We start from the raw sequence: 25,198 nt of genomic DNA on the forward strand, positions 1-25,198 counted from the left end.
CATTTCAATTTTATACATATCTTTTTGAGATTTAATTTCCACACCCCACTAAATTCCTCCTAGTCACTTTCACTTGCCCACAACAAACATAAAAAGACGGAAGTGCTTCTAAGAGCTTGAAAGCTTTGAAACATAACGTGTTTTCTAGACATTGGCAATGTGATTTGGTTTTTATTTGGCGCCCATGTTTTCAACTACCCAGCCGATCGTTTTACCTCAATGACGAAAATGGCTTTGCGTCTTTTATGCCAATTCATGTATGTTTCATGCCAATTGTGCACCCACAGATTTACAACATTATTTTTTTTTGTTATTTTTACATAGACTTAATTGTTTATAGCTATTATTTTGACTTTTCCATAGTAACGATGCACACTATGAGATCTGTTATGCACGCAAGGGGTCAAAAAGTACACTTTTCAAAGTGTCTCTAGATGTTTAAAGATGCCCCAATAATGATGCATTAAAGTCACCAATACTTATGCACAAATGTTCCAATAGTCTTGTGCTTGCGAGTACCAATAAAAGTGCACAAATGGACCAATTATGATCCAAAAAAGTTAAAAAATGAGCGGCTATTGATACATGTGTAATTTATTAATGAGTTTTTAATTATTTATTTTTTGTTTTCTGTTTTTATTTTAAAGTGAGTGATTGGCAGGTTGGGTGGGACGCGTCTATTCTATATCTGTTTTAAAGCCCGAATAGATGCAGGCGATTGGATGTGTAAGGAGTGAATATTTATTGCAACATAAACACTAACTAGTACTCTTTCCTTAGAGTAAATACCTAAATGACAAATCTCACATTAACAAGGAATCTATGCAAAATAATAACTCTTTATAGTTATGTTTTAACTGAATGTGGAGAACAGTCAAATCTGGATTCAATGGTATGAACAATCTTGTCCTACCATATTTGAATTTGATTTTAGGATAGAAAACGTAGCAAAGAGAATCCACATAACAATGTGCTGGGTAAGCAAAACTTACTAGGTAGGTACTAAAACTGAAAAATTAATTTTCTTCTTAAGATTATATGAAAGGGGAGAAATTATATATTTAGTAGTCCTTTTTAACTAAATAAATAGTTATTATAAAAATATTTTAGTTGAAATTTGGTAACATTTATTTAAAAGGTTAATATTATTAGTAGTATTAATTTTTTTAAATTAATATTTTTGGTAATATTCATTTTATTTATTTATTTGAAGTATCTATAATGAAATTTGAAACATTTATTCTTCAAAGTTAATATGTTTTGACATTTATTTTCAAAAATCAATATTGTACATTTTATTTATTTATTTAGTTTTTGAAGTTTCACCAGTAAAATTTAATTAGCATTCACTTTCAATAATAAATAAAAGTAATTATCAATGTCAACAATAAATAAATAATTATCAATATTGATACTTATTTATTTATTACATAATTTAGTAGTACTTATTTTCAAATATTGATATTGTTGGTGTCATTCATTTTCAAACTTTCTAAAATAAAATAAATAAATAATTACCAAATATAATTTCATAAAACTGGTATAGTTGAAATTTCATAAAACTGGTATAGTTGAAATTTAATATTGTTGGTAGCAATCATTTTAGTTATTTATTTAGTTCTTGAAATTTCACAAAAAAAAAATAGTAGAATTCACTTTCAACAATAAATTAAATATTGAAAGCCAATAATAATAAATTTCATTGATAACACTTTTCTTTTATTCATTAAGAACAATATTTATTTATAATTTAAGTAACACTCATTTTCAAGAATATTTTAATTTCAATTTGATAATACTCATTTTCAAATATTAAAAAGAAATTTTAATCCAATTTTATTACTTTAAATTAAAATTTAATAAAACTAATTTCTATCCCCTTTCTTGATCTACCTCTGTTCATTGTCTCTTTATTATTTATCTCTCTATCTCTCTACCTCTATTTCTCCTGTAGCTCTTCCCCTCTATTTTCATTTCTACTTTCATAATTCTAATTTTAGATTTTTTTATTTTAATTTTTTACATCATTTCGAAAGTAATTTAATATTTTCAATCTTTAATATTTCAAATCAAGAAATGTGAACTTGCGATGACCCACAAACAATCCGCAGTCAATGCCTACTTACCATATTTGGAAAGGTCATCATCAGCCAGCCTCACCTATTCCTCCCGCCGCCGTCAACTTGCAATAATGTAGAAACAGTACGCGGTACAACAATAACCATATTTTAAAAATTCATCATTAGGATGGAGATGGGGTTTTATTCTTTTGGCTTTTACATGAATTTTTTCTTGGCAAAGAGCTAAAACTGAAATATGAAACTATGTGATCAGCCATGCTTTTAAATCAGAATTCATTTTCATTTCAATAGTCCGCATTAGATTTCCCTTCATGAATTCACCTCATATAATTCAATTATGGGGAAGTTTATACAGGCTCTGTTATCTTGGAAAACAGTAAAACCCGACATTAATTTTGTCTCCATCGTATCGAAGATTCAAGTCCCAGCTTCATCAGTTTGGTTTCTCTGTATTGTTTACAGCATTGGATGTTTGTTACAGGCAGCTCAAGTAATAGCGGTCACCGATTCCATTGAAGGCAAGTTCAATTTATGCAAGATTATTTTTTTGGTTTAGGAGCATGTTGTTTATTGACTTTCTCTGCCATTTTTGGATTTAACAGTTGCTGCATTAAGGTCACTTTCTCGTAAGTGGAGTATTGATTCATCCCCAACATGGAACCTCACAGATCCATGCTCTGGCCTAGCCATTTCTACTGCAAATATTGGAAATCCAGGCATCAAGTGTGACTGCCTAGACAATAACGGAACCCTCTGCCACGTTACACAAATGTAATGTCTTCAGTAATCCTGTTGCTCAATGGATTGCATTATTTATTTTATGATTTATTATTTTCCATGAAACAACTAAAACTGACCTAGAACCTCATATTAGTAGAGCCAAGCTCTTACCGATTGGTCTATTTGCAGTACAAAATGTCGGCTGTTCTTCCAACAAAGCAAGTGTTTTCCCAACTTTTCAAGCAACAGAGATCATATTTACCTAATGTTTTATTTGAGAAATCTTTGTTGAGGTTGTAAAACGAAAAGGTGAAAATGGGTTTTTACGTGTGAGTGTGAGTTGCTGTCTGAGACTTCCTTTTAAGAATTAAGAAAACTTTTCTATGATATTAAGTTTATACAATTCGTAATGTTATTAGTTGTTATTTCTAAATTGTGTTAGAGTTTTTATATCAAAATTTCAAATCACATTCTGGAATCTATTATTGAAATAATAAAAAGCTAATGTAAAAACAAACCATTTTTTTAAATTTTATGCTCAAGATCAGACCTAGTTATAAACTCTAGCTTAATAGTTTCTAAACAGTTCATCAAACAAAACTTTGACAAACTTGAACATTGCAATCCACCTACATCATCCGGAGTAGATTTCAATGGAAAACCCAAATACAATTACCCACATTTATTCCATCTTAGTGTGGCATTCCACTGATTTAACAAAAGATCGAAAGCATAAGGGGCGGTTCTTTTATTTTTAAAATGTTGGCTGCATAAGTTTCTTAGTATAAGATTGGAGAGCTTTAAAGTTTTTAAAATGAGTTAATAGTTCAATTTGTTCAATTTGTCTGGGAACTGGTTCTCATCTCAATGATGGATCTTGAAGGAGAACTGAAACATCAATTTTATTTCTTTTAATACACAACTGTCTCCATAAAATCTTTTTCCTAAACATCGTAGACCGTGGAAGCTTAAAATCATTGGAACTATTTGTTTAGCTTGAAGACATCGGCCTTACGCATAATAAGGGCCATATTTCACTGTTAGTCTTGTCAGATAAATCGAATCACATTCAGGTAGTGTTTGATGGGTTTGAAAAATTGACTAAATCCTGCTACATTGGTATTTTAAAAAGCTAACTTTGAAGTCTTCATATAGATATCGATGGTTAGCAATTAGGCCTTTTTATGTAACAAGTATTAAGTTATAGCTGATACTGTCGAGTTAGAAGATTTATATATGTTTCCACTCTACAAACCATGGTTAATTAACTCAATTATCCTAGATTGAATCCTGAGATGGATTAAAAGTTGATGAGGTTTTAGTTCAGCTTGATAAGCATCGTCGTACATCAGCTCAGCTTTGTTGAATTGTTTTCAATCTTGAAATTCCTCAAATTTCAGTCCAACTTTGTTGTATAATTTTGACTTGAAATTTTTTTCACATTTCTGTTCAGATTTGTTGAGTTTACTTACGCTTGAAAACTTTTGTCAACATTATGCAGTTAAAACATGAAGAGTAATTGTTACTTAGTAGTTATTTACTCACAGTGAGGTTGAGACCTTTTAACGAAGCGGAATGAAAATTTGAAGTGTGCTCAATACTGATCCATTGGGGACCTTCTTTCAGGTGGGTCAATCAGTTGGACAAAACAGGAGAGCTTCCAGAAGAACTGGCTAATCTGACTTACCTCTTTGACCTGTAAGTTTAAAGCTTGTTTGTTAATAAGTTTCTGTTTCAATTGCTTGGATAATAAAAACGGTATTCCCATGTGGAAATACTAACTTACTGAAGAACATATCAAAATCCCCTATTAGAACTTTTTTTTAGGTATATTGATTATATTGTCTTAAAATTATTACCTTATTCTATTGATGCCATTTAAAAGAGTAATACTTTAATAGATTTTTGTTGTTCTCTCTATTATCCTGTGAGATGGATCTGTGGATTTTGTTGGTAGGAGCCTGAACAGGAACTTTTTCAATGGTCGCATCCCTGCTTTCTTAGGGAACCTCACCAACATGCAATACTTGTGAGGCTCTTCCTCTTCCTCTATCATTCCACTTGTGTTAGTTTAATGCATCAAATCAAAATCAAAATCATGTTCATTAGTTAAATTACTTTGATTCATTCATGTCATATGGGTCAGCTCATTCAAATTTATTTAGTAGCAGAACTTTGATTTGCATTTCAATAGATCTTGCACTAATGGTGAAAGAATAAAAAGCATTCATTTTTTCAGGGCCCTTGGCATTAATAACTTTTCTGGTCCTGTACCAAAGGAGCTTGGCAATCTTCAGAAGCTGAAATCATTGTAAGCTTTTTCTTTCTATCTACCTATCAATCTGTAAATTAAGATATTGCATGTTTACACGAAGAGTGCAAGCTGCTTCACAATCAATGCATTCATCCATCTATCTATATATGTCATATTTACTTGAGGAGAATGCAAGCTGCCCATTCAAAATAGAATACCAAGCAGAAGAGGTTAACAATTTTTGAACTTTTCATTCATACTTTCTAATATTATGGATTCACAATTAGCCCAGTTAGAATGATGTCTAATTCCTTTACACAAATATTATGTCTTAGAATTGTATGTGATTATGTGCATATTTTAGTACTATGTCTATCTACATAAATTCCTAGAGTGGCCATATTGCATCACATGAAGAACTAAAAAATGGACTTGTAAACATAAAAGGGAGAAGTGTACAAAACACACATAAGATCAATAACAAAAGATTTGCCAGAAGAAACCAAGTGGGGGAAATCTGGCAAGTAGGATTGTGCCACCAATTCATTATCATCATTGAATGCAAGGTACAAACTCATAAGACTATGAAATACATTCAAAACCCCATCATTTTTGATTTGCTTTCCTCAATCTGTTCTTTATTGCTCTTCTTGCTATATGCTCTGCAATAATGAATTCAAACCTTAGATGACTATTCAGTTACCCTCTTAAGATTCTTTCTTACCAAATCATATTGAAAACCAACAAAGGACTGTTGTCATGTTGTGTTATCATTAATAAATTGTCTTTTTTGTAGCTGACTTGGTTCTAAATTAATTGTCAGCTTGGGTGGTCTAATTTAAATTGTAGTTATGCAGGATTGTCTTAACCAAAAAGCATTGGTTCTACAAACAACATGTCCAATGGCAGGCTACGGGTGCCATTTTGACAATTCCTCCCCATATCAAACAAAAGTATTGTATCAAATGTGTTGGTGCTTAAAGTTGTATGCTCCCAAATCCTTAAAGCAAGTCCTTTGAGTGGTAGGGGTGTCCAACTCAATGCTAAAGATTTGCAACTTTTGATCAGGCAGGGACAACAATGGACCAATTTGGTAAGGTGGGTAGTACCTTTTTCAACTTTATGCTCTACTAGGCCGGGACCGGGGGGGGAGGGGGGTTAGGTTATTCCTCGAGGTCTTGTATCAAAGATAGCTATAAGGAGCACAAATAAACCATTGATCAAAGCATACCTATTGCATAGAACACTTCTATTTGTTTGTCATTAAGAGCCTATACATCGGTTGGACAATATAAGGGTTCTACACTTTCATAAAGTAGATGAACAACCATGTAAAGAGTTTGAAGATGTTTTTATGATAACCTCTAATGAAATTGCATATATCTGTACAAGAAAGTGAAAGTAAAAATAACAATATGGTTATGAAAGAAGATTAATTTTATGTTTTTTTAATTTGTTGATGAGATGGAAGTTTGAGCACAAAGAAGATGGGTGCTTCTATCTAGTAGGGACAACAAAGTTTTAGGCTCTATGATCCAAAGGGGAGCATGAAATGAAACCCACTCAATGATATCTCAGTGAAGATAACAGTAAGGAGCATACCTATAGATTCCACACATAAGCTAGGCTCTACGTATGCAAACAAGCAAGTAGATGAGACTATAAGACATCCAATTGAACCTATCTTACTTATCCATAAATAAACCTACATATTTCTTGTTTTATTTTGATAAGATGCCTTGCAAAAGATTTGCAAGGAGTTTTATTGCCTTCTACTTGTCAAACTAGCTAAAACTTTAAGATTTGAACAAGAAAATGTGAATAAGAAGACCAATAAGACCATCATAAACGCATATAATACTCATGGAGATGTTCAAAAGAAGTTGAATCTGTACATTTAAAACATTCATTTTCAATTTATATTTGATATTATACAATTTGGGAGAAGACTTAGAAAATTACAAGTAGAAAATACCCTAGCCCATTGTTGGAAGGAAACCCTAATGATTTGTAACCTCTTTTCTACTTGTTTTATTTCTTGAACCCTTTTTTCTTCCTTCATTGGAAATTTGAGCATATATTTATTTCCACATCAACACACAATCTTGGAGGAAGAACAAGGGTTGTTTACATTTGCACAAGCCATCGAATTTGCAAGAAAATCCACACTCCTAAAATGAACAAGGGTGTTTTAGTCAAGAAAATCCTTTTGGAATAGTTGTAGGGTCAAATCTAGTCATTGATGGCATTTTGGGAAGATTTGGGGAGTGGTTGAGGTGAATAGGAGAAAATGTGGATGTTCAACGTAGGTTGGGAGGCTAGAACAAGGTATGTAAAATTTCATTGCACAACTAGACATCGAAACAAGATGTTCAAATCGAAAATTGGATGTTTGGAGATCAAATTGAACTTTACACCAGAAGAAATGAGTGACACAAGGCATTGGGAACTTTTGTGGAGATTTGATACAGAAGTGGACATCAAGAGGGAAAACGAGAAAATGTTGAAATAGGGGAGGTACAGAGTTCCATTGCAAGAATGGAAGTGAGAACTAGAAATGGAATGAAAATTTGGAAATCCATCAAAACTCCACAACTAGATAGAAGGGATGTGGGGTAGTGGAGAAAAAGAAACAAAAGGAAGTGGAAAAGATGGAGGGTAAATGAAAGAAGCCTAGACAAACTTCAAAAGTTTGCAAAGATGAAGAGATGGACAATTACAAGGATGCAAGAAAGAATGTGAGGTTAGGACATTGGGATGAGAAAACATAAGTCTAGATGTTCATTGAAATCCCATAATTAGGAAGAAACAGAGGAAAATTAATAAAAGAGGAACCTGATAGACCTTGCAGAGATTTCATGGGGGTCTGGATGAGGGAAATGGAGGCTAGACAAGAGGAATAAGCTTGATAGTCCATCAAAAGTACACATAAGTTCAAAAAATAAATAGAATGCCCCCAAATTTAGAACTTTCTTGGGTTTTTGCAATTTCCAACATTTGATAGGGATATGGAGGGTGTTGAGGAACAACACATGCAAATTTGACCAAGGGAAATCCTTTTAAAGATTTCTCAAATTGGTTATAAATGATGGGTAAATTAAGGCCAAATGCACATGGGAGCCTTGTCATGCCCATGGGCATAAACATAGTGCAATAATTTTTTTAATCTAAAAAGCTACAATTAACAAGGTTACACAACTTCCAAGGACAAGGATGTGCACTCAACGTTGTCACATGTGCAACAAATGAGGCATGACACATAAAGAGAAGGCAACCAAAAGGGAAAGCGAGGTGGTAGAAGCCCAAATATTGCATCCTGGAGAGAAAAAGAGACAAGAAATATGGTGATGATGATGCCATGCTCAATGTCACAAGGTCAAAAGGGGGATAACCTCAAGGATGATATTTTATTCCAGGATATTTCTAGTTGGCCATTGGGTCATTATACTACATTAGTTCTCCTTGACTTAGTTAACCAGGCATCTCTTTTAGGTCTCTAGGGCAATATAAAAATTTGAATATTGTTGATCTATTTTACTACCCATCAAATAAATACAAGCACAATTCCGACTTAAATTACTTAACAGAATAATGGTTATTTATTTGTTTATTTTTCTTATAGGTTTCCTAAGGTGAATTGTCCCAAGTTATCTGCTAAAACAATTGAATGGAATTGTATTCCATAATTTCAATCCATTGTGCATTGCCAATTGATTACTCCATAAGCTCATTTATAACCCAAATTAAGAATATGATATTTTGATTTGATTGGTAAAATTTAAGAAAATAGTAAAATAATTGCACTTCAATTAATTTATTGATCAAACAGTAAACTAAATCGCCAAAAATTAATGGTTTGGAATCACTATCTTACCTTAGAGTGATCTAAAAGAAATAATCCATTCAATGTGAGGGAAAAATAATAATTTAATTTTCATTCGTAAATTTAATTATTGACGATAACTAATAATTTAAGAAATTTCTCCATTCATAAATCAAAATTGAATGACATTAAATAATTCATCCATATTTATAATGGAGAAGTAAACAATTACAATAATTAAATTTTATTTGACAATTCTTAATAGCTACATTATTACATTTATTAACCCTAACAAATAAATCTACTATTGAGAGAAACCCTTTACGAATCTTCTATAATAATTGCATAGACCGAAAATCCCTCTCATTTGGGACAATGCCCTTAGTGGTGGCCAATCCTAGATTGCTCAAATCTTTTCTTGATCCATCTTAACTCCTTTTGTACTAATCACTTGTACCAAATACATAATCTCTATCATTCCAAATTCACATTTGGATGCCTTAGCAAGTAATGATTGAGCTTTTGTGATACCCAAAATTTCATCAGTGTGCCTCAAGTGCCTCTTCCATGTCCTACTATAGATGAGAATGTTGTAAAAAAAACCAATACAAATTTTCTCAACGGCTTATTAAAGATGTGATTCATGCATGATTAAAATGGGCATGACTAGGAATTCATAATGCCAATAGTCCTATGTTCCACCAAGTTTCTTGGATGAGGTGATGTAGGGATTGGGACTTGGATGAGGCAATGTGGGGATTGGGGACGTGTTTTGAGGTCAATTTTGGGGATGGTAGGGGACAACAAAGGGGACAGCTATATAAAAATATTGGGAAATTTCAAATACTCATTTGGGATTTTTATCTGTAAGTCATTTGAAGCAAGTTGCCCTTTATATCTCAATCATTTGAGCCTCCTTTCCTTTTCTGTTGGCTTTAGTTACTTATAGCTCTTAAGGTCTTTTGCAGCTGTTATATTTCCTTAGGTTTCCTTTCCATCTTATATAAGATTTTTATCCATATATTTATCTATGTATTGATTGCACCTTGACAAATGAGATAGGAAACAAATTAGTTTGCAATGGCTGTTAAATGGGGAGTTATCAAAACAGATTTGTAATTATGATTATGTTTCTCTCTAACTGCTAGAAATTTATCTGAAACTGTCAACTTACAAAAAACAGATCATTTAAGTTCTAGTAGAACTATCCTTTCTTGACTTTCAACATCTTGACTCATATTGATATAACCATAGCTCTCCAGATTCTTATAAGAATTAAATGTATAATTATAGCTAAAGATTATGTTACATTTATTCTAAGTTACGTAAATCAGAATATCTTCAATATTTCAATCAATAATATACTAAAAGAAGGTAACTTAGGACATTAGTGGAAAGAGATTTAGAGCATCAAACAGCAATCAACTTCTCTTGTTTATGTCATGTGAATGGTCAAGATTATATTATGTAATAAAACTGTTTTTCTACCTGTTGGTTCCCAAAAATGGACGGGTTTACACTGCCACTGGGCAGAGACCAAGCTGATTCCTCCAAATATCTATGGAGAGCCACCTCCAACTATCAATATCTGTCAGGCTTGGACCAACTTTAACAAGGACATAAAATCCTTCTACACTTCGGGCTCTGCAGGACCCGAGAGGGTGATCCCTTCAGTGAATCTCCTGCTCTCTGCAACGATACTGAGGAATTTACTGAAAACAAAGCAGATTATCTCATGAAAGGACTCAACAGAAAGGGAGAATGCTCAAGGATGGCAAGTCCTTCGGTGATCCTCAACCTTAAGCTGGAGTATGAGAAGGGTGAAACAACTTTTTAGAAAAAGCATAAAACCTAATCAAATGATATTCTGATATTTAAGAGATTTGTTCTGAGAAATCATAAAGAAGATAAACTGGAAACCGAAAACCTAATAACATTTGCTAGCTAATACCAGTGCCTTGTTCATTTGGGTTACATAGTCTTTGAAAAACATTACTGAAATCTGGTAAAAACTCGTTTAATAACTGGTCTAGTCTTGAACAATACTGACTTACAATATTGCTCTGCTTACAATCCTTTACTTGAACTACTTATCAAATCCTGTTACAAGTCTTATTTCTCTGTAATCTCATTCAAGCATTTTAATTAACCCCTTGGACTAAAGCTTTGAATGGAAAATTACATACATCATAACAATGCAACAAACAAATACTAGAGCTTGAAAACTTATTGTAATCTTGTTGTTGAATAATGCATTGGCTCAAAAATTACATTGACATAGGAACTTTAAAAATAACTCAATTGCTATAAAAAAAATGAGGAGCTATGCACATCGGCACCCACACCTCGGCGACCATCATTCACACCAGGGCAAGAGCTGCAACATGGTTGGCAAGCCTCCATCCAGCAGGGAAACGTCTTCACACAACCACCCGTGGCAATTGGTAAAGGGCAGAAGAGCTGGTAGGGAAGAGAAGAGGGAGGCTAGGGTTTCTCTAGAATGGTCAAATATGTGGGCAATCCCCATCACCCCGCGAATCCTTGGCTGTGCCACCAATGCAAATCGCATACCACTGGGTTTTTGAGCAAGTACTTCTGGTCCTGGACATCCCCTTCGAAAGCCACAACATTTATCTCACCCACATACCTATAGAGCGGAGGGTTATAGAAGACCTGCCATGGATGGAGGAAGGGCAATGCCATATCATGGCCCCAGATTAGTCAATTCAAAGCCGGTTTCGAAGCTAGGGAACTTGTTCCACCATGAAAGCAAGAATTCTATCAAAGGGACAAGGAGCGAGGGTGCCCAAGCAATGATAAACCCCGACCCGAATTGCATCAAAATTTTGAACCCTAGGGAAGCCATGGAATTAAGTAAATATTGCAGAGGGCATGGGTTCTTTGCAAAATGGGGAGGGAATAATCAACCTCTTGTCGGAATAGTTGAATGGTGGAAAACAACATTCCACGGCCAGGTAAGTATCACTACCCTAGCTAATAATTTTCTGTACATTGAATGCTACAAAAAATATCTGAAAGCCAAGCTATTGCATGAAGAATATGTTTTTTACGAAGGTGCAAATTTTAATTTTATTGAATGGCAACCTAAATTTGATGCTAATAGATATGAATTCAAAACAGTATCGAAATGGGTAGAAATTCATAATGTTCCTGTTGAATTAATGCATGCCAAAATTCTAATAGAAATTGGGGATAAATTGGGTAAATTCATAGCCGTAGAAAAAATCTGACATAAAACTGCTAATAGAAGTAAATAAGGGGATGGAAAACCTAAAAAAAATAACTCTAGAAACAATAGATGTTATTTACACCCTAAAACCGGTATGGTATATTGGTCCGGTAGCTAAAGATTTAGCATTCTGCAAAAGGTCGAACCTAATTTATAGTAGTCTGAAATATTCCAGATCTAGCAAGGGCTAAGTCTGCAGTTGTATCCCAAACAATTGTCTGAATTGCATCTGCAGCTCACTGCAGAATTCATGCCACCACAACGCACGATGAACTGAATTGCTTGACATTTTTGTCAAGGGTCGAGCTCGCATTGCAGGGACTGATATTTTTCTGGGATATTTCCAAACCGAAGAAGTTAGCACAACCAAATATCCCTAGTCCTCCGTCAAGCATCGATGAGTTTACAAGATTCAAGAATTTGATTGAGAACCAGTTTGGTCTTGATGAGGAATTATGCTTGGAGAACATGTTGTCACTTTGGTGGTGCAGAATTCACCGCACCCCACATTCAGAGTTCACCTACTCACTATGCATGGAGGCAGTCAGTCAAGGTAAAGCCCAGTTTGGACTACCGGAAGAACCAGATGAGAGCATCACAAGCAAAGTGTGGAGTACCTACCTTGCTGCAGACGAGTATAGACAAACACAAAATCAATGGAGCGTTGCACTCCTTGATGATGTTAGGATGGAGCTATCAAGTGCTGAGCAAGATGAACCAGTCAATCAGACTAAAGTAGCAAATGAATTTATTATCCCTCTAACTGATGAGGACAATGTTCAGGAGGACGATCAAGTGAGCTTTGTGGATCAGCCACGAGTTGAGGGGCAGTTTGCAACAGCCTCACCAATGGATGATTTAGTCCAAGAGTCCGTCGAGGATGTTTTTGAGGATCAATCGCTCGAAGAATCCTTGTTGTTTGAAGATGTGCTAACAGAGGTGCCTAAGGTTGCATTGTTCACACAATTTGAAGATGCAACGACAGATGATGCACCCCTCTTTCTTGAGTTTGAGTTCGGTTTCAAGATTGATTTTCAGCCTGCGCAACCCAATGTGGAATTCGATGCTGATTCGCACACACTGGACGCTATCGAGAAAGTCCACCACCATTGGCGACCTCCTGATACAGCTGCTGAAGATCTTCTCCCACCACATGACACTCCACATGACTTAGAATCGCGCCAGGTTGTTTCTTTCCTTCTTGTTGTTAATTCTGAAAATTTTCCATTTAATTTTGAATACTGGGAAAACAACTTGTAAATGGATTAACCACGGACCTAACGAGCCTCCCCAACTGATAATTTTACCTCAGGTCTTGGTTAAACTTGAGAGTGGTGTCATGTCCCCTCTTTAGCTCTGTCTAGCAAAGACATGTGAGTCAGCTTATTTTGGGGTCTTGTAGGCTGACAGTGGTGGATAGAGACTCAGAGAGGATATTCAGTGTTTGGGATTTGGTATTCTGGCAGTAGTGGACCAGTTTGGAGCAGTTCCTTAATTTTAGGAGGCATTTCCTTCTTTTGTGGAGGCTATTCCTACTATTTAGGAGGATTTGACAGTACCCAGGGTTGGTTTACCATGGGACTATTCCTTGGGTTCAGTTTCAGGAGATTTAGGTATGTTTCCTAGCTTCTAGGAGCATCCCTAGATTTTAGGGACAAGATTGCTCGAGGATCCATGATTTCCGACAACAGTCACAAACAGGTGGCAGGCTCCGTTTCAGATTTGTGGAGTCAGATGAGCATTATACGGCTATTTGGGATATATTTTTAGTATTTCCTAAGTTAGCGTCTTATTAATTAAATAAAGCTATTTATATAGCTAATTGGAGTAATAAGGGGATTTTGGCTTCTTCTGGTCAGGCAGGCATATGTGTTATAGCTCATTGGAAAGGTCTTGAATTATTATAACTTATTTTCATCATCCGGAGACCTTCTGGCACCTTGAGCTTTGTTATTTGACGAAAGGGGTGTTTTTCCTATACACAAAGGCCTTTTAATTAAGAATATGCCATTATTTAATAAAGGTAAAAGCATATTCTCCCTTTAGGGTTCGAGTAACTTTGAGAGGGAGATAAAAGGAGATGTTGGCTCATTATTTTATTATCTTTTTATATCTTCAAACTTGGCATTTGTGAATTTGCTCTGAGGAGCGATTTCTGGAGAATTGGGACGCAAACCCCAGGGCTTGGATATTGGGACGCAAACCCCAATAGAAGGTTTCAGCAGCTTCATTTGGTTTCAGACTTTGATTGGAGTGCAAGTTCAGCATTGGAAGAGCTTTGGTTTTGGACGTTGGGTATATTGCTTGGCACGTGGGAGTTCCTTGGCTGCCTGGACGTGACTGCAGCAGCCGTACGGCCTCCTTCCAGCTGGCACGTGGGTTGCTGATTGGTATTCATCAGCCATCTCTTTTCATTATGCGTGGATGGTCTTTCTTGCAGCCAACAACATTGTTTTGGTTGGTAGATACTTTGCTGGCATATCATTTATGTATTTTGCCTGGTACGATTTGTAGCTATTCTGGATTGGCTGAATATTATATTATTGCACATTATTTTCCAGCCTATTTCATATTTGCTGCTGTTGTTATTCATTGTTTACCTATATCTGGAAAAATACAAACAAAAACAAAAGACACAACCTTTCTGCAACTTCTGTCTCTCTCTGAAAGATCATTTAATAAACAGGAAGAATTTATTTTAAAACAAATAATTAAAAATTACAGCCTGTCAGCTTAAAAGATCCATCAGGGATCTTTCAAGTGGTCAGCTGAAAATTTTCCTTTTCAGAGTATAAAGACAAACAAGCCAAATTGAGAACTATTCCCATTGCCCTGTTACTGTTGCATATACTGAAAAATCACCACGGGTCGGAATGCATTCGTATAGTTTGCATTTTGTACAATCGGTCTCTTGTTGTACATAGTTAGTTTAGGTTTTTGTTTTCTGATTTAGTTCGTTTTTTGTTTAGATTTCCTGTTTTCTGCTTTAGTTTAGTTTGCTTTGTCGTAGTGTAGGTGTCCTTTCGGAAGGGGTTGTCTCCCTGTTGTTTTTGTTAGGGGTATGTTTGCTTTGCCCAACATTGGTGTACGAAGTCAGGATTTTTGCCAGTCTGTTTCTTGGATGCCGACTTTGGTAGAGTGCCTAATTGACAGTTGCCCCCATAGTCGGTCCATTTTGGTTTAAGGCTTAGTCATTCTAAAAATCTAGTTGCTTACTGCGTCTTGTCGCCAATGAACTTTTAAAAGCTTAAATTTGCCTAAGTTTGTTGTTTTATCAAAGGGAAGTCAATGCAAGTGAAATTTTTTTGAAGCTCTGCTTCAGCGACCATTGTAACGCTCAATCCCACGTAGGCTTCACTGCTTACCAGCCAATGTGAAAAAGTGAAAAGTAAAAGAGAAAATCAAAAGCAAAGAAATATTAAACTACTTGGCTTTGGGAGTGTAGACACCTCTGCCGGTATTCAAAAGAAAATTTATCGGAAACAGAGCAATGTCTGTGAGCTTACAGGCGATAACTCCGTTGGGGCTATAGACGCTCGCTGGCAGCGGGGCTCTATCCAGGTTGCTTTTGGAGTTAGAGTCGCTCTACGTAGCTTACATTAACTGAACAATGATATTTCAACTCTCTCTAAGCTGGAATAAACTTCACTACACACACTTGATTCTCAAGTTGGTGACTTAATTCAGTTTGCGACCTCATTTTTACCTTGATCCGTCTTTTGTCATTTTGGTTGTTTTGTGGGTTATATACTGGAGATTCTGAGGTTCGATCCGGATAGTCATCCTTGAAATGCTCAGGAAAATTTTCCAGTCGAGTCGCTATTTGTTCTGCATATGGCACACATGCCCCTCTTTGACAGGGGACCCCCGTGTCAAGTTTGGTCTGCCCGCGTAGTGGGAAAAAATGGAATAAAGAAGAAATCCTACAGATATCCATTCAACACGAAAATTCATTCATACTGACAATAAACCTCAGAAGCCAGAATCATGCTAAGGGAAGGAGTTTCAGCCTTTTTATTCATTTTGTGAGAGACAAATTCACAAAGTTCAAATCGAGCGAATCCTCCATGAAGCCCGAAAGAGACTTAAGTTCACGAAATGGCCTCTAAGGCTGAAAACCACTTTATGCTCTCAACATTTATCTCACAGTTGTAGGCAGCTGAAAATAGTAGTTGGATAGATGACTGAGAGTTTAATGGGCATGGGTTAAGGGTGCCAGCTTCTGGATGGTAGGTTGCAGCCCTTGGATGCAGTCCATCTTGGCCACCAGTTTGACATGCAAAATGTATAAAAGGCAGGATGCCTCTCATTGTAAAGGGTTAGATAGTTAGAATTTTAGAGTTAGAATAGGTTAGATTAGAGGAATAGCATAGAGATGCTGCAGAAATTGTTGTAATAGGCAGCTGAAATCAATATATAGACATTGATTTGGTGTTTATCATCTTGTTTTTTAGTCTGTTTGCATGGTTTCTTTTAGCTGGTAATTTTAGAGTGCAGGGATTTTAATTGTGAAGTGTAGAGGGGTATTTGATGCATTTTTGGTTCATACCATTGGGGGTCTGCTGATTGTAGGTCACCGTGCATGGTTAGTCTAAACCCAAACTGTTCTTAGTTCAACTGCAGGTGTTCGTCTTAGGCTATGCCAGAATTGGGTGCCTAAAATGAGTGTCTCCGATCTGAAAATCCTTCATCCCTTGGAGCTTGCACTATTTTTGTCTAGTTGTGAGGGTATCTCTGGCGAAACAAGAACTGGTTTATCAAAATCTGTCTACCCGCTGCATCAACTACTATCATCCTTGTCCTTAGGTCTCCTAAACCCTTCCCTTTTGATTTTATTTCGCAGTCCGAGAATCGTAGCACACCAGCTTGTTGCAAAACGTAAGTCCCCTTGTGTTCCCTGCAAATCACATCAATCACTGAGTAATCCTGCAGTCAAGACCTGACAATCGAAACCTTGAGGTCGTCCCCATTGATCAATTTAAAACAGCATTAGGGATTTCCTTATCTCAAGAGAGGATAGGATATTCCGCGAGTACATTCTATTATGCATTGGCTGGAGGGAGTCGTAGCAATGCGATTTTAGCCACGTCAATAGGGCCTATAAGAAATTAACTCAAACAATTAGAGATTTCTATTGGAATGGTGTAGAGGATAAGAACAAAATGAAACTGATATCATGGGACAAGATATTTCGAGAAAAGAGTGATGGAGGCACGGGAATAAGAAAATTACAATGGCAAAATAAGGCTTTAGGGGCAAAACTTGCATGGAGAATCTACACATCCTCAGAAGCCAAATGGGTCAGAATCCTTAGGAGCAAATACATATCACAAAATCAGAGAGAGGTAGTATTTAGGGAAACAAACCCTCCCAAGGGATCTAGAATGTGGAATTTTATAAAAGAAAGTCAAATGCTCATATTGAACCATCTATCCTTGGGATATCCGCGATGGTAAATCCGCCTTGTTTTGGGAAGATTTTGGGGGGGATACCCCCCGATAGACAGTCTAAGGAATACGACCGGTATAAAGGACCAAATGAAATCTTTATGGGGTAATCATGTAAGGGATTATACAACAATGGCACCAAAATTGACAATGGGATGGAAATGGAAAAACATGCTCCCATTCTTGGCGGATACCAAAGACCAAGAACTATTTCAAATTCTTGAATGCAGAATAATAATATTCAGACCTGGGCTAGATGAGCTTATATGGTCTAGATCAAAGGATGGACAATACAACTGTAAAGATGGTTTCAGAACCATATATGATGAGGCAAACACTGTGAAGGATTACATCCCTAATACACTATGCTCGGACAAATTCGGTCTCCCAAAAGCTGGCTTCTTTGCCTGGGCGGCATTTCAAGGGAAGGTCCTAACTGTTGAACAATTTAAACTTACGGGCTATGAAGGACCCTCATTCTGTTTCTTATGCAAAAGAGACGAGGAGACAAATGACCATATATTCACAACCTGCAACTACACACATAATTGATGGTATTGGCTGATGGCCCAACTAGGTTGGTCAGGTGCCCTTATCCCTTCCCTAAAGGAATGGCTCAGAAGTTGGCCAATGATCAAAAGAAATAGCATGTTTCACAATTTATGGATATGCAGCCTAGCAATAGTAATCTGGAAGGTTTGGAAGGAGAGGAACAGGAGAATTTTTCAAGAAACAGAAATGAAGGTAGAGAATCTTATAGCAAAAATAGAAGCCTCCATCACAGAAATCTCCAATATCAAGTATGCGACCATCCCCCAACATGATAAGACATTTACAGGCTGGGATAACTGCATCAGAAGGGAGTAGAAGGGGATTAAAATCCCTCCGTTCACTGGGAAGGGTGGCATAGACAAGACCGAAGCAAGGAAAGCATGCAAATGGGTGCCCTCGGAGGTTGGATGGTGCAAACTCAACTTTGATGGAGCATCCAAAGGTAATCCAGGGGAGAAAGGGGTAGGCTGTATAATTCACTCAAATGAGGGGATCTGTATTGGATCTAGATCCAGATATCTAGGTCATTGCACTAACAATAAGGCATAACTGTTGAGCCTAAGAGAGGGTTTAAACCTATGCAAACAATTAAAAATATCCAAATTGGAAATAGAAGGGGACTTTGCCATTATAGTTAATGCAATGAGGACCAGGACAATGCCAATGGGGAACTCAGAAGTTTATTGGACAAAGCCCTATCTCTAATGGAAAGCTAAAGATTACAAATGTGGAAAAATACAACTAAGTGTTGAAAAACATTTAAGTTGCAGCACGTGAAGACACAAATCCTTCAAACTTTTGGATGATCATTTGTAGTTCATTGGGATCCGGTTCATGGGTGTTATTGGCAACAACCATGGTCTTCACAATAGTGTCATGACATCGGAGGAGCGCAGAGTTGTTTTTATCCAGGATGGACTGGATTTCATGCAAAAAGATTTGGTGTTTCATCAACATTTGAATTGAAGCGGCCGAGGATTGTTCGCTCCTCCATTCATTATATATCCTCATCTGTAAATCAGCAAGAACTTCTTCTTTTGGAATCAGCTCTCCATCCTAACTTAGTATGTTGCAAGAGGCCTTTTCACAATAAGAGACAATATCTCGGAAAACTTCACCTCGTAATCTCATTGTATCACCAATCTCCTCAATGAGGGATTTAAGAACAAGGGCCTTATTTTCCAGAAGCTCTTCAAATTCCAAGTACATGACCTTGGAAGAGATGATGGCATGCTCCCGTAGAACACTCAACTGTTGTTGGGGCATGGTACGCTAGATTGTCAAACTATCTTCAACACTTTCCAGATTCTTTTTGAAAGTATTGGAAGTCTGATCCAGTTTCTCTTCAACGGTTTCCAACTTAGACATCATTTGAAAAATGTCCTTCATCACTTGTGTACATAGATCATGAAGCTGATCAACCCAGGAATCCAATGCTTGTACCTTCTGAGTAGCCCTTTCCACTCCACGAATTGATTATTGGGAACCGGAAGAACCTATGGAGTTACTCCCTTCAGCAGCAGGTTTTGTGATTTTATGAACAACTGCCATAAGTTGTCGGTTTTCCTCTTCTAGATTATCTTTCTTTGCTAGAAGTTCATCACACCGCTATACCAGTGAAGCTACAAAAAACTGATAATCATGTTTAATCACCTCATGCGTTTGCTTACCCAATTCTATCCTTGTAACTTTGTAATCAACAACTGACATTATTTCAAGTGGCTTATCTGCAGTGGGTTCGACAATTTCAGCTACCTTCATTTTGTTGCTGTCAACAGTTACTTTGGAGACAGTCTTGGCCTTTTTAGCAACCTTGGATCTGGACTGTTTTAGTTGCTGATAATCAAAGGCATTAGGTGAGATTTCTTGCTTCTTCCTCTTTGGAGTAAAAGAACTAAGCCATGGAGGTAAAGCCATCAACTCTCCTTTTGTAGTAGTTGTAGGCAAAGGAGAAGCAGTTTCTGTTTGTATAACCGTGGTCGTCCTGGAAGGAATATTTGTTTGGATGGCGACCACGGTTTGCTTAGTAACCAATGGGCATGAAGATTGCCTCATGAATCCTTCAAAACTAGAAGTGGAGGTATCAATTTCTGATAGTTGGACACAAGCAGAGTATCTTAAGGAACTTCCTGCACATTCTCTTGTTGATGATCAGGAGGTGGCTCGTATGCCGAAATAGGAATGGCATTCTGAGAAGATTCATCAACAAGCAAGTCAGGAGGAGAAAGGGGCGTCTCAATGGAAACTGGAGGAATAATCTCATTAGGCGAGTTGGATGCTGGAGACTTGGGAGCATCATTAGATTGCTGCCCTTCTTCTGGAACATGAAATCATGACTTTTCATTTCCACGAACTATCGCCTCATTAGGAGGAAGCACTACTGCCTGACGAACTCGCAATTTGATCCTTGTGCCCAAAGATGATGCGCCTTCCTTGTTGTCAATCTGAATCTCAGACTTACGTCCAAGAGGCCCCGTAGAATCATCTTCTTTTCCAATCTTGATTTTTATGAGTCTAACAACATTACTTTTCAGCCAAGTTTTGGTGTTAGCCAAGATAGGCTGAAATCTCTCAAGAATGGATATGCACTCCTTGTGTGACCATTGGATTAAAGGAAGTGCAACTTCCTCAACCCTTCGTTAAATATATTCAGGATCAAGTATGTTCCCATCATCAATCATCCCTTGTGGAATGTCCACCAAGTTCAAATTGACAATTTGCTCAACAGTGAGCCTGCAGTAATCCATCTTCAGAACCTCAACCTCTGTGCGAAGATCTACCCAGATATCCTCAATGCGATGCAGGTGCACAAAGGATTTTTTGATCTTCTCCTTTATAGCCGGGTAATCAAAATCAGCTCTGGACTTAAACCTTTTGAGCTTAATTTCTTGCATTTTGGTCTCCATGGCCTTGGCTTTAACGGATGTGACAAGAGAATACCGGCCAATTTTTAGTGGGTTTGTTGTAGAGATCCCCATTCCAACCCTGTGTGTAGCAGACTGATGAGTGTGGACAGCCATGATTTGTCTTCCCAACTCCATAAGAATGATCTTATCAGTTGGGTATCTAGGGAGCATGAATGGCTGCCCACTATAGCATCCGATTCTCATATAGGTGAAGGTCGTGAACTGTAGAAATAAGCATCCATACTCTCTCACCCTTTCCCATGCCTCATCTGATACCCTTTTGTTTTTCAAAGTTCTGTCAAACTGACACATGAAGTAACCGAAGAATGCATCCTGGAGTCTTCTGAAAAGCAATCTGCTGGGTCTCAAAGGCAATTGATTATAATATTCCCAAACTGGTATAAGTGAGCGATCACCCTTGGTAGAAAGACTTGGAAAATGTGTAAGTGATGCTGCCAAGTACACCAAATATGAATTCATATAGAAAGTCATGGTGGAAGGGACTGCTGCAAGTTGTTCACACAAGGCATCGCTAATGACTTCTCCCCATGATATATGATGGGACTGCCTTATGAACATGATGAACTGGTACATGCAGGGCTCAAAAACATTAGAATGTTCAAGGCCCATTATTTTGTTGAGGATGGTTATGATGTCTCCTATTTCCCATTTGAAGTCACAGCGGTACAACTTAGCCCACCTTGAGAAGGCAGCTCGTGGCTCTTGGGTCCACCTATTGATATGTCGTTTACAATCTTTTTCCCTTTTTACATAATACTCAGTTGCACTCTCTTTGGAGATTTCCATGTAAACAGGTGCGGGAGGTATTCTGAAGACCTTCTCAATTGTGTCTGCATCAAGGCAGATTATTGCTTCGCCATCATCATTTTTAACGATTCTTGTCTCCTTGTCAAAGTGATGCACGCAAGCGAGAACAAATTCAGGTTCTAGGGCAGCCACCGGGAAAGAAGATGCGTGATGTATATGGCTGTCCAGCAGGCGCTGCATATTGCTATCTTGTGGATCCTCAACCCTTTTGACAAATTCTGACATTTCTACATGTCCTATCTCTGTATCTTTGATACGATCCAAAGTAGAGGAAACTTGGGAAGGCGCAACTTTGTTTTGGTACTTGTCATATTTGTACTTCATCTTTTTTGGAATTGGAGATGTCGACAAATCTGACATTGATAGACAACCTGGAATATTGTGATGAAGACTTAAAAGCGTTAAGGCAACATCATATTCAGCTGCAAATAACATTTTTCCTCCTTTAAATGGGAAAAACTTCAACTCTTGAATTTCACGACTTTGTGAGAGAAAGAGGGGAAATATATGAAAATGGGAGAATCTTGACTTTGACCAATTTTGGATCTTGGGGAAATTTTCGCAAGTATACAAGTTGGAAAGGGCATACATGCAATTGTATTTTTAAAACCCGAATGCAAGTACACTTGTAAATTTGCAAATGGAGAAATGGATTGAAAATGATAATTGGACTTGCGGAAAATGACGAAAATGGAAAGTACGGATATGGGTGACATGAATTGATAAAAATGGGAAAAACCGGGAATGTAAGTAAAGAGGGAAAATGGGGAAGAACAATGCAATCCAAAAATTGCATATCAAGGGGAAATTCTCTCACAAAACCAATTTTGGGACAAGACCAGCATATTTACAAATTTACAACTAGAAAGGAAAACTAAGAAAACAAAAAAATAAGGAAATGAGACAAGGAAAGAAAAGAAAACATACCTTGTTTCAAACTGAAAATGCCTCTCCAAAAGATGCAACAATCTTGGAATGAAGAAGACAATCCAATAAATAGAGACAATCCACAATGCCAAACCCTAGCCACGTTTTATAAAAACGCCATTTGCATAAAAAACGTGTTGTCAAATGCAAGGGAAATGGCATGAAAAGTGGCCAAGACTCTTTCTAACCTCAATGCCTTAGCATACCAAGCCAAAATGATTTGGGAGATTGCTGATTCGTGGCATCCTTGAAGGAGAAAAACGTGGTTTTTGGTAAAAACGTGTTTGCTGTTATAAACCAAGAAACCAGCAATATTAACCTCCAAATGGCATGAAAGATGTCTAAAAATGCATGAAAATAGGAAGGAATCCTAAACACCTTGCTCCTCCAAATATTTCTCCCCAAAAACTTGCTTAAAATCCTCAAAAAACGTTTTTTCTTGCAAATCGGGTTTTTTGGAACAAATAGCAAGTTCGAATTTGCATGAAACAATGAAAATCGGGTTTTTTTGGAGGAAATAACAAGTTTAAAATGCACTTTTTCAACTATAAGGCAAAAATCGGGTTTTTTAGACCAAATAGCAAGTTCGAAATCTTCAAAAATGCACTTTATAGGCAAAATCGGGTTTTTTGGAAGAAATAACAAGCTTTAAATGTCACTTTTCTCATTCTTAGGCAAAATCAGGTTTTGGAGAGAGATGTGCAAGTTTAAAATCACTTGTAAAGGGAAAATAAAATCCCTACAACAAGTTATAATTCACTTGCACACATGTAATAGAGGTTTAAAATCCCTATTACAAGCAAAAACCATTAAAGTAGGGGTTTTAGAAAAGAATTACAAGTTTACTTGTAACTTAACCAAAAAATCCCTATTTTAACTAAAAAAGCCAAAAAGCATCAAGGGGGAAATAAAAAGCAAATTACAAGTTTTTAGTTTTCAATAAAGTGCACTTGTAATTAGCTAAAAATTTCCCTACAAAGACCAAAACAATGGAAATCATTAAAACTTGTAGTTCAAGGAAAATTATCCACTTGCAGTCAGGGAGAAAAAACCCGAAATTGAAGGAAAGACATAGCAAACGAATCTAGAATGCGACGAAATTCGAAATGTTATCCTCTTTGCTTTGCTTTTTTATCAAAAAAAACTTTGACTTGTTGCTGATGTTGAGCAATCCGATCCACCACTTGTGTTCTTTGTTCTTCCAACTAAGAAAGATACATAATCCTCTTGTCTAAAGCATTCTCAAAAGTTTGATCTTCAATTGCCTTAGCCAACTTAAGAGCAGGAAGTTCCAAAGTGATGGGTATTTCTGGATTGATCCCATAAAGAAACTGAAATGGTGACATACCAATAGCCCTTTTGGGTGTAATTCTGTCCGCCCATAAAGCATCAAAAAGAGCTTTATGCCAAGACCTTTGATTTTCTTCCACAAGCTTGCGAATAATAGTAATGAAATTTTTGTTACTTGATTCCACCTGACCATTACCTTGGGGATAATAATCGGATGAATGAGTTAACAAAATACTATATTCCAAGCAAAATTGTGAAATTTCAGAGGAAGAAAAGGTGGCTGCATTATCAGTCACGATTTTGAATGGAACACCAAATCTGGAAATAATATTCTCCTTGAGGAATCTACACACTATCTCAGAAGTAGCGTTCTTTACTGGTATTGCTTCCACCCACTTGGTGAAATAATCTGTAGTAGTAAGGACATACGAATAACCTGCACTTGAAGAAGGATTGATCACACCAATGAAATCAATGCCCCATTGACGGAAAGGTTCTTCAACAATAACCGGCTTCAATGGTAACGCTGCAAGCTTTTGTTTGCCCACAAACTGCTGACAATGTATACATTTACGCACCCATCTAAAAGCATCTTGAAAGAGAGTAGGCCAATAATACTTAGCTCTCAAAATATTGTGAGTAGTCACTGGTGCAGAAAAATGTCCACCACAAGCCTTGTCATGGAAAGATTCTAGCAATTTGGTTTGTTGTGCTTTGTCAACACAACGGAGGAAAGTACCATCAATTGCTCTTTTGTACAAACCAGTATCCCATAATACAAAGTTCCCAGCTTTCAACTTAATACTTCTTTTTTCCTTGTGTCCATAGCTCGTTGGAAAGTAGCTCCTGCATTGATCAACCCAAAAGGCATTCTGCGGTAGGCAAATGTACCCCATTGAGTAGTAAATGCAGTCTTATGCTGATCAGACTCACTAACCTCAATTTGATTGTATCCCGAAAATCCATCTAACATAGATAGCATTTCAGAACCTGTCATTGTTTGTAAAACTTGATCCATGATTGGCAATGGATAATTGTCCTTGAGTGACAGTTGATTAAGATTTCTGAAATCAACACAGATACGTATTTATCCATTATTCTTACGCACCGGCACTATATT

At 36.8% G+C, this 25,198-nt stretch overlaps 1 protein-coding gene across 9 annotated transcripts in view; it reads left to right on the plus strand.

The window, feature by feature from the left end:
- The first annotated feature begins 2,243 nt into the window (after positions 1-2,243).
- The window catches only part of LOC131063944 (probable LRR receptor-like serine/threonine-protein kinase At1g56130), a 247,430-nt gene continuing 224,475 nt past the window's right edge, over positions 2,244-25,198 (plus strand). For 6 of the 9 annotated variants that reach the window (XM_057997931.2, XM_057997925.2, XM_057997929.2 and 3 more), the window contains exons 1-5: positions 2,245-2,599; positions 2,684-2,852; positions 4,428-4,499; positions 4,759-4,830; positions 5,026-5,112. In XM_057997931.2, the coding sequence (XP_057853914.2) occupies positions 2,419-2,599; positions 2,684-2,852; positions 4,428-4,499; positions 4,759-4,830; positions 5,026-5,112 (581 nt within the window). In that variant the 5' untranslated portion in view covers positions 2,245-2,418. Of the gene's footprint in view, positions 2,600-2,683; positions 2,853-4,427; positions 4,500-4,758; positions 4,831-5,025; positions 5,113-25,198 lie in introns of all 9 variants that reach the window. The other 3 variants (XM_057997924.2, XM_057997928.2, XM_057997927.2) reach the window with 3 other exon arrangements.

This window comes from Cryptomeria japonica, chromosome 11 (genome assembly GCF_030272615.1).
Source record: "Cryptomeria japonica chromosome 11, Sugi_1.0, whole genome shotgun sequence".
Taxonomy (NCBI): domain Eukaryota; kingdom Viridiplantae; phylum Streptophyta; class Pinopsida; order Cupressales; family Cupressaceae; genus Cryptomeria; species Cryptomeria japonica.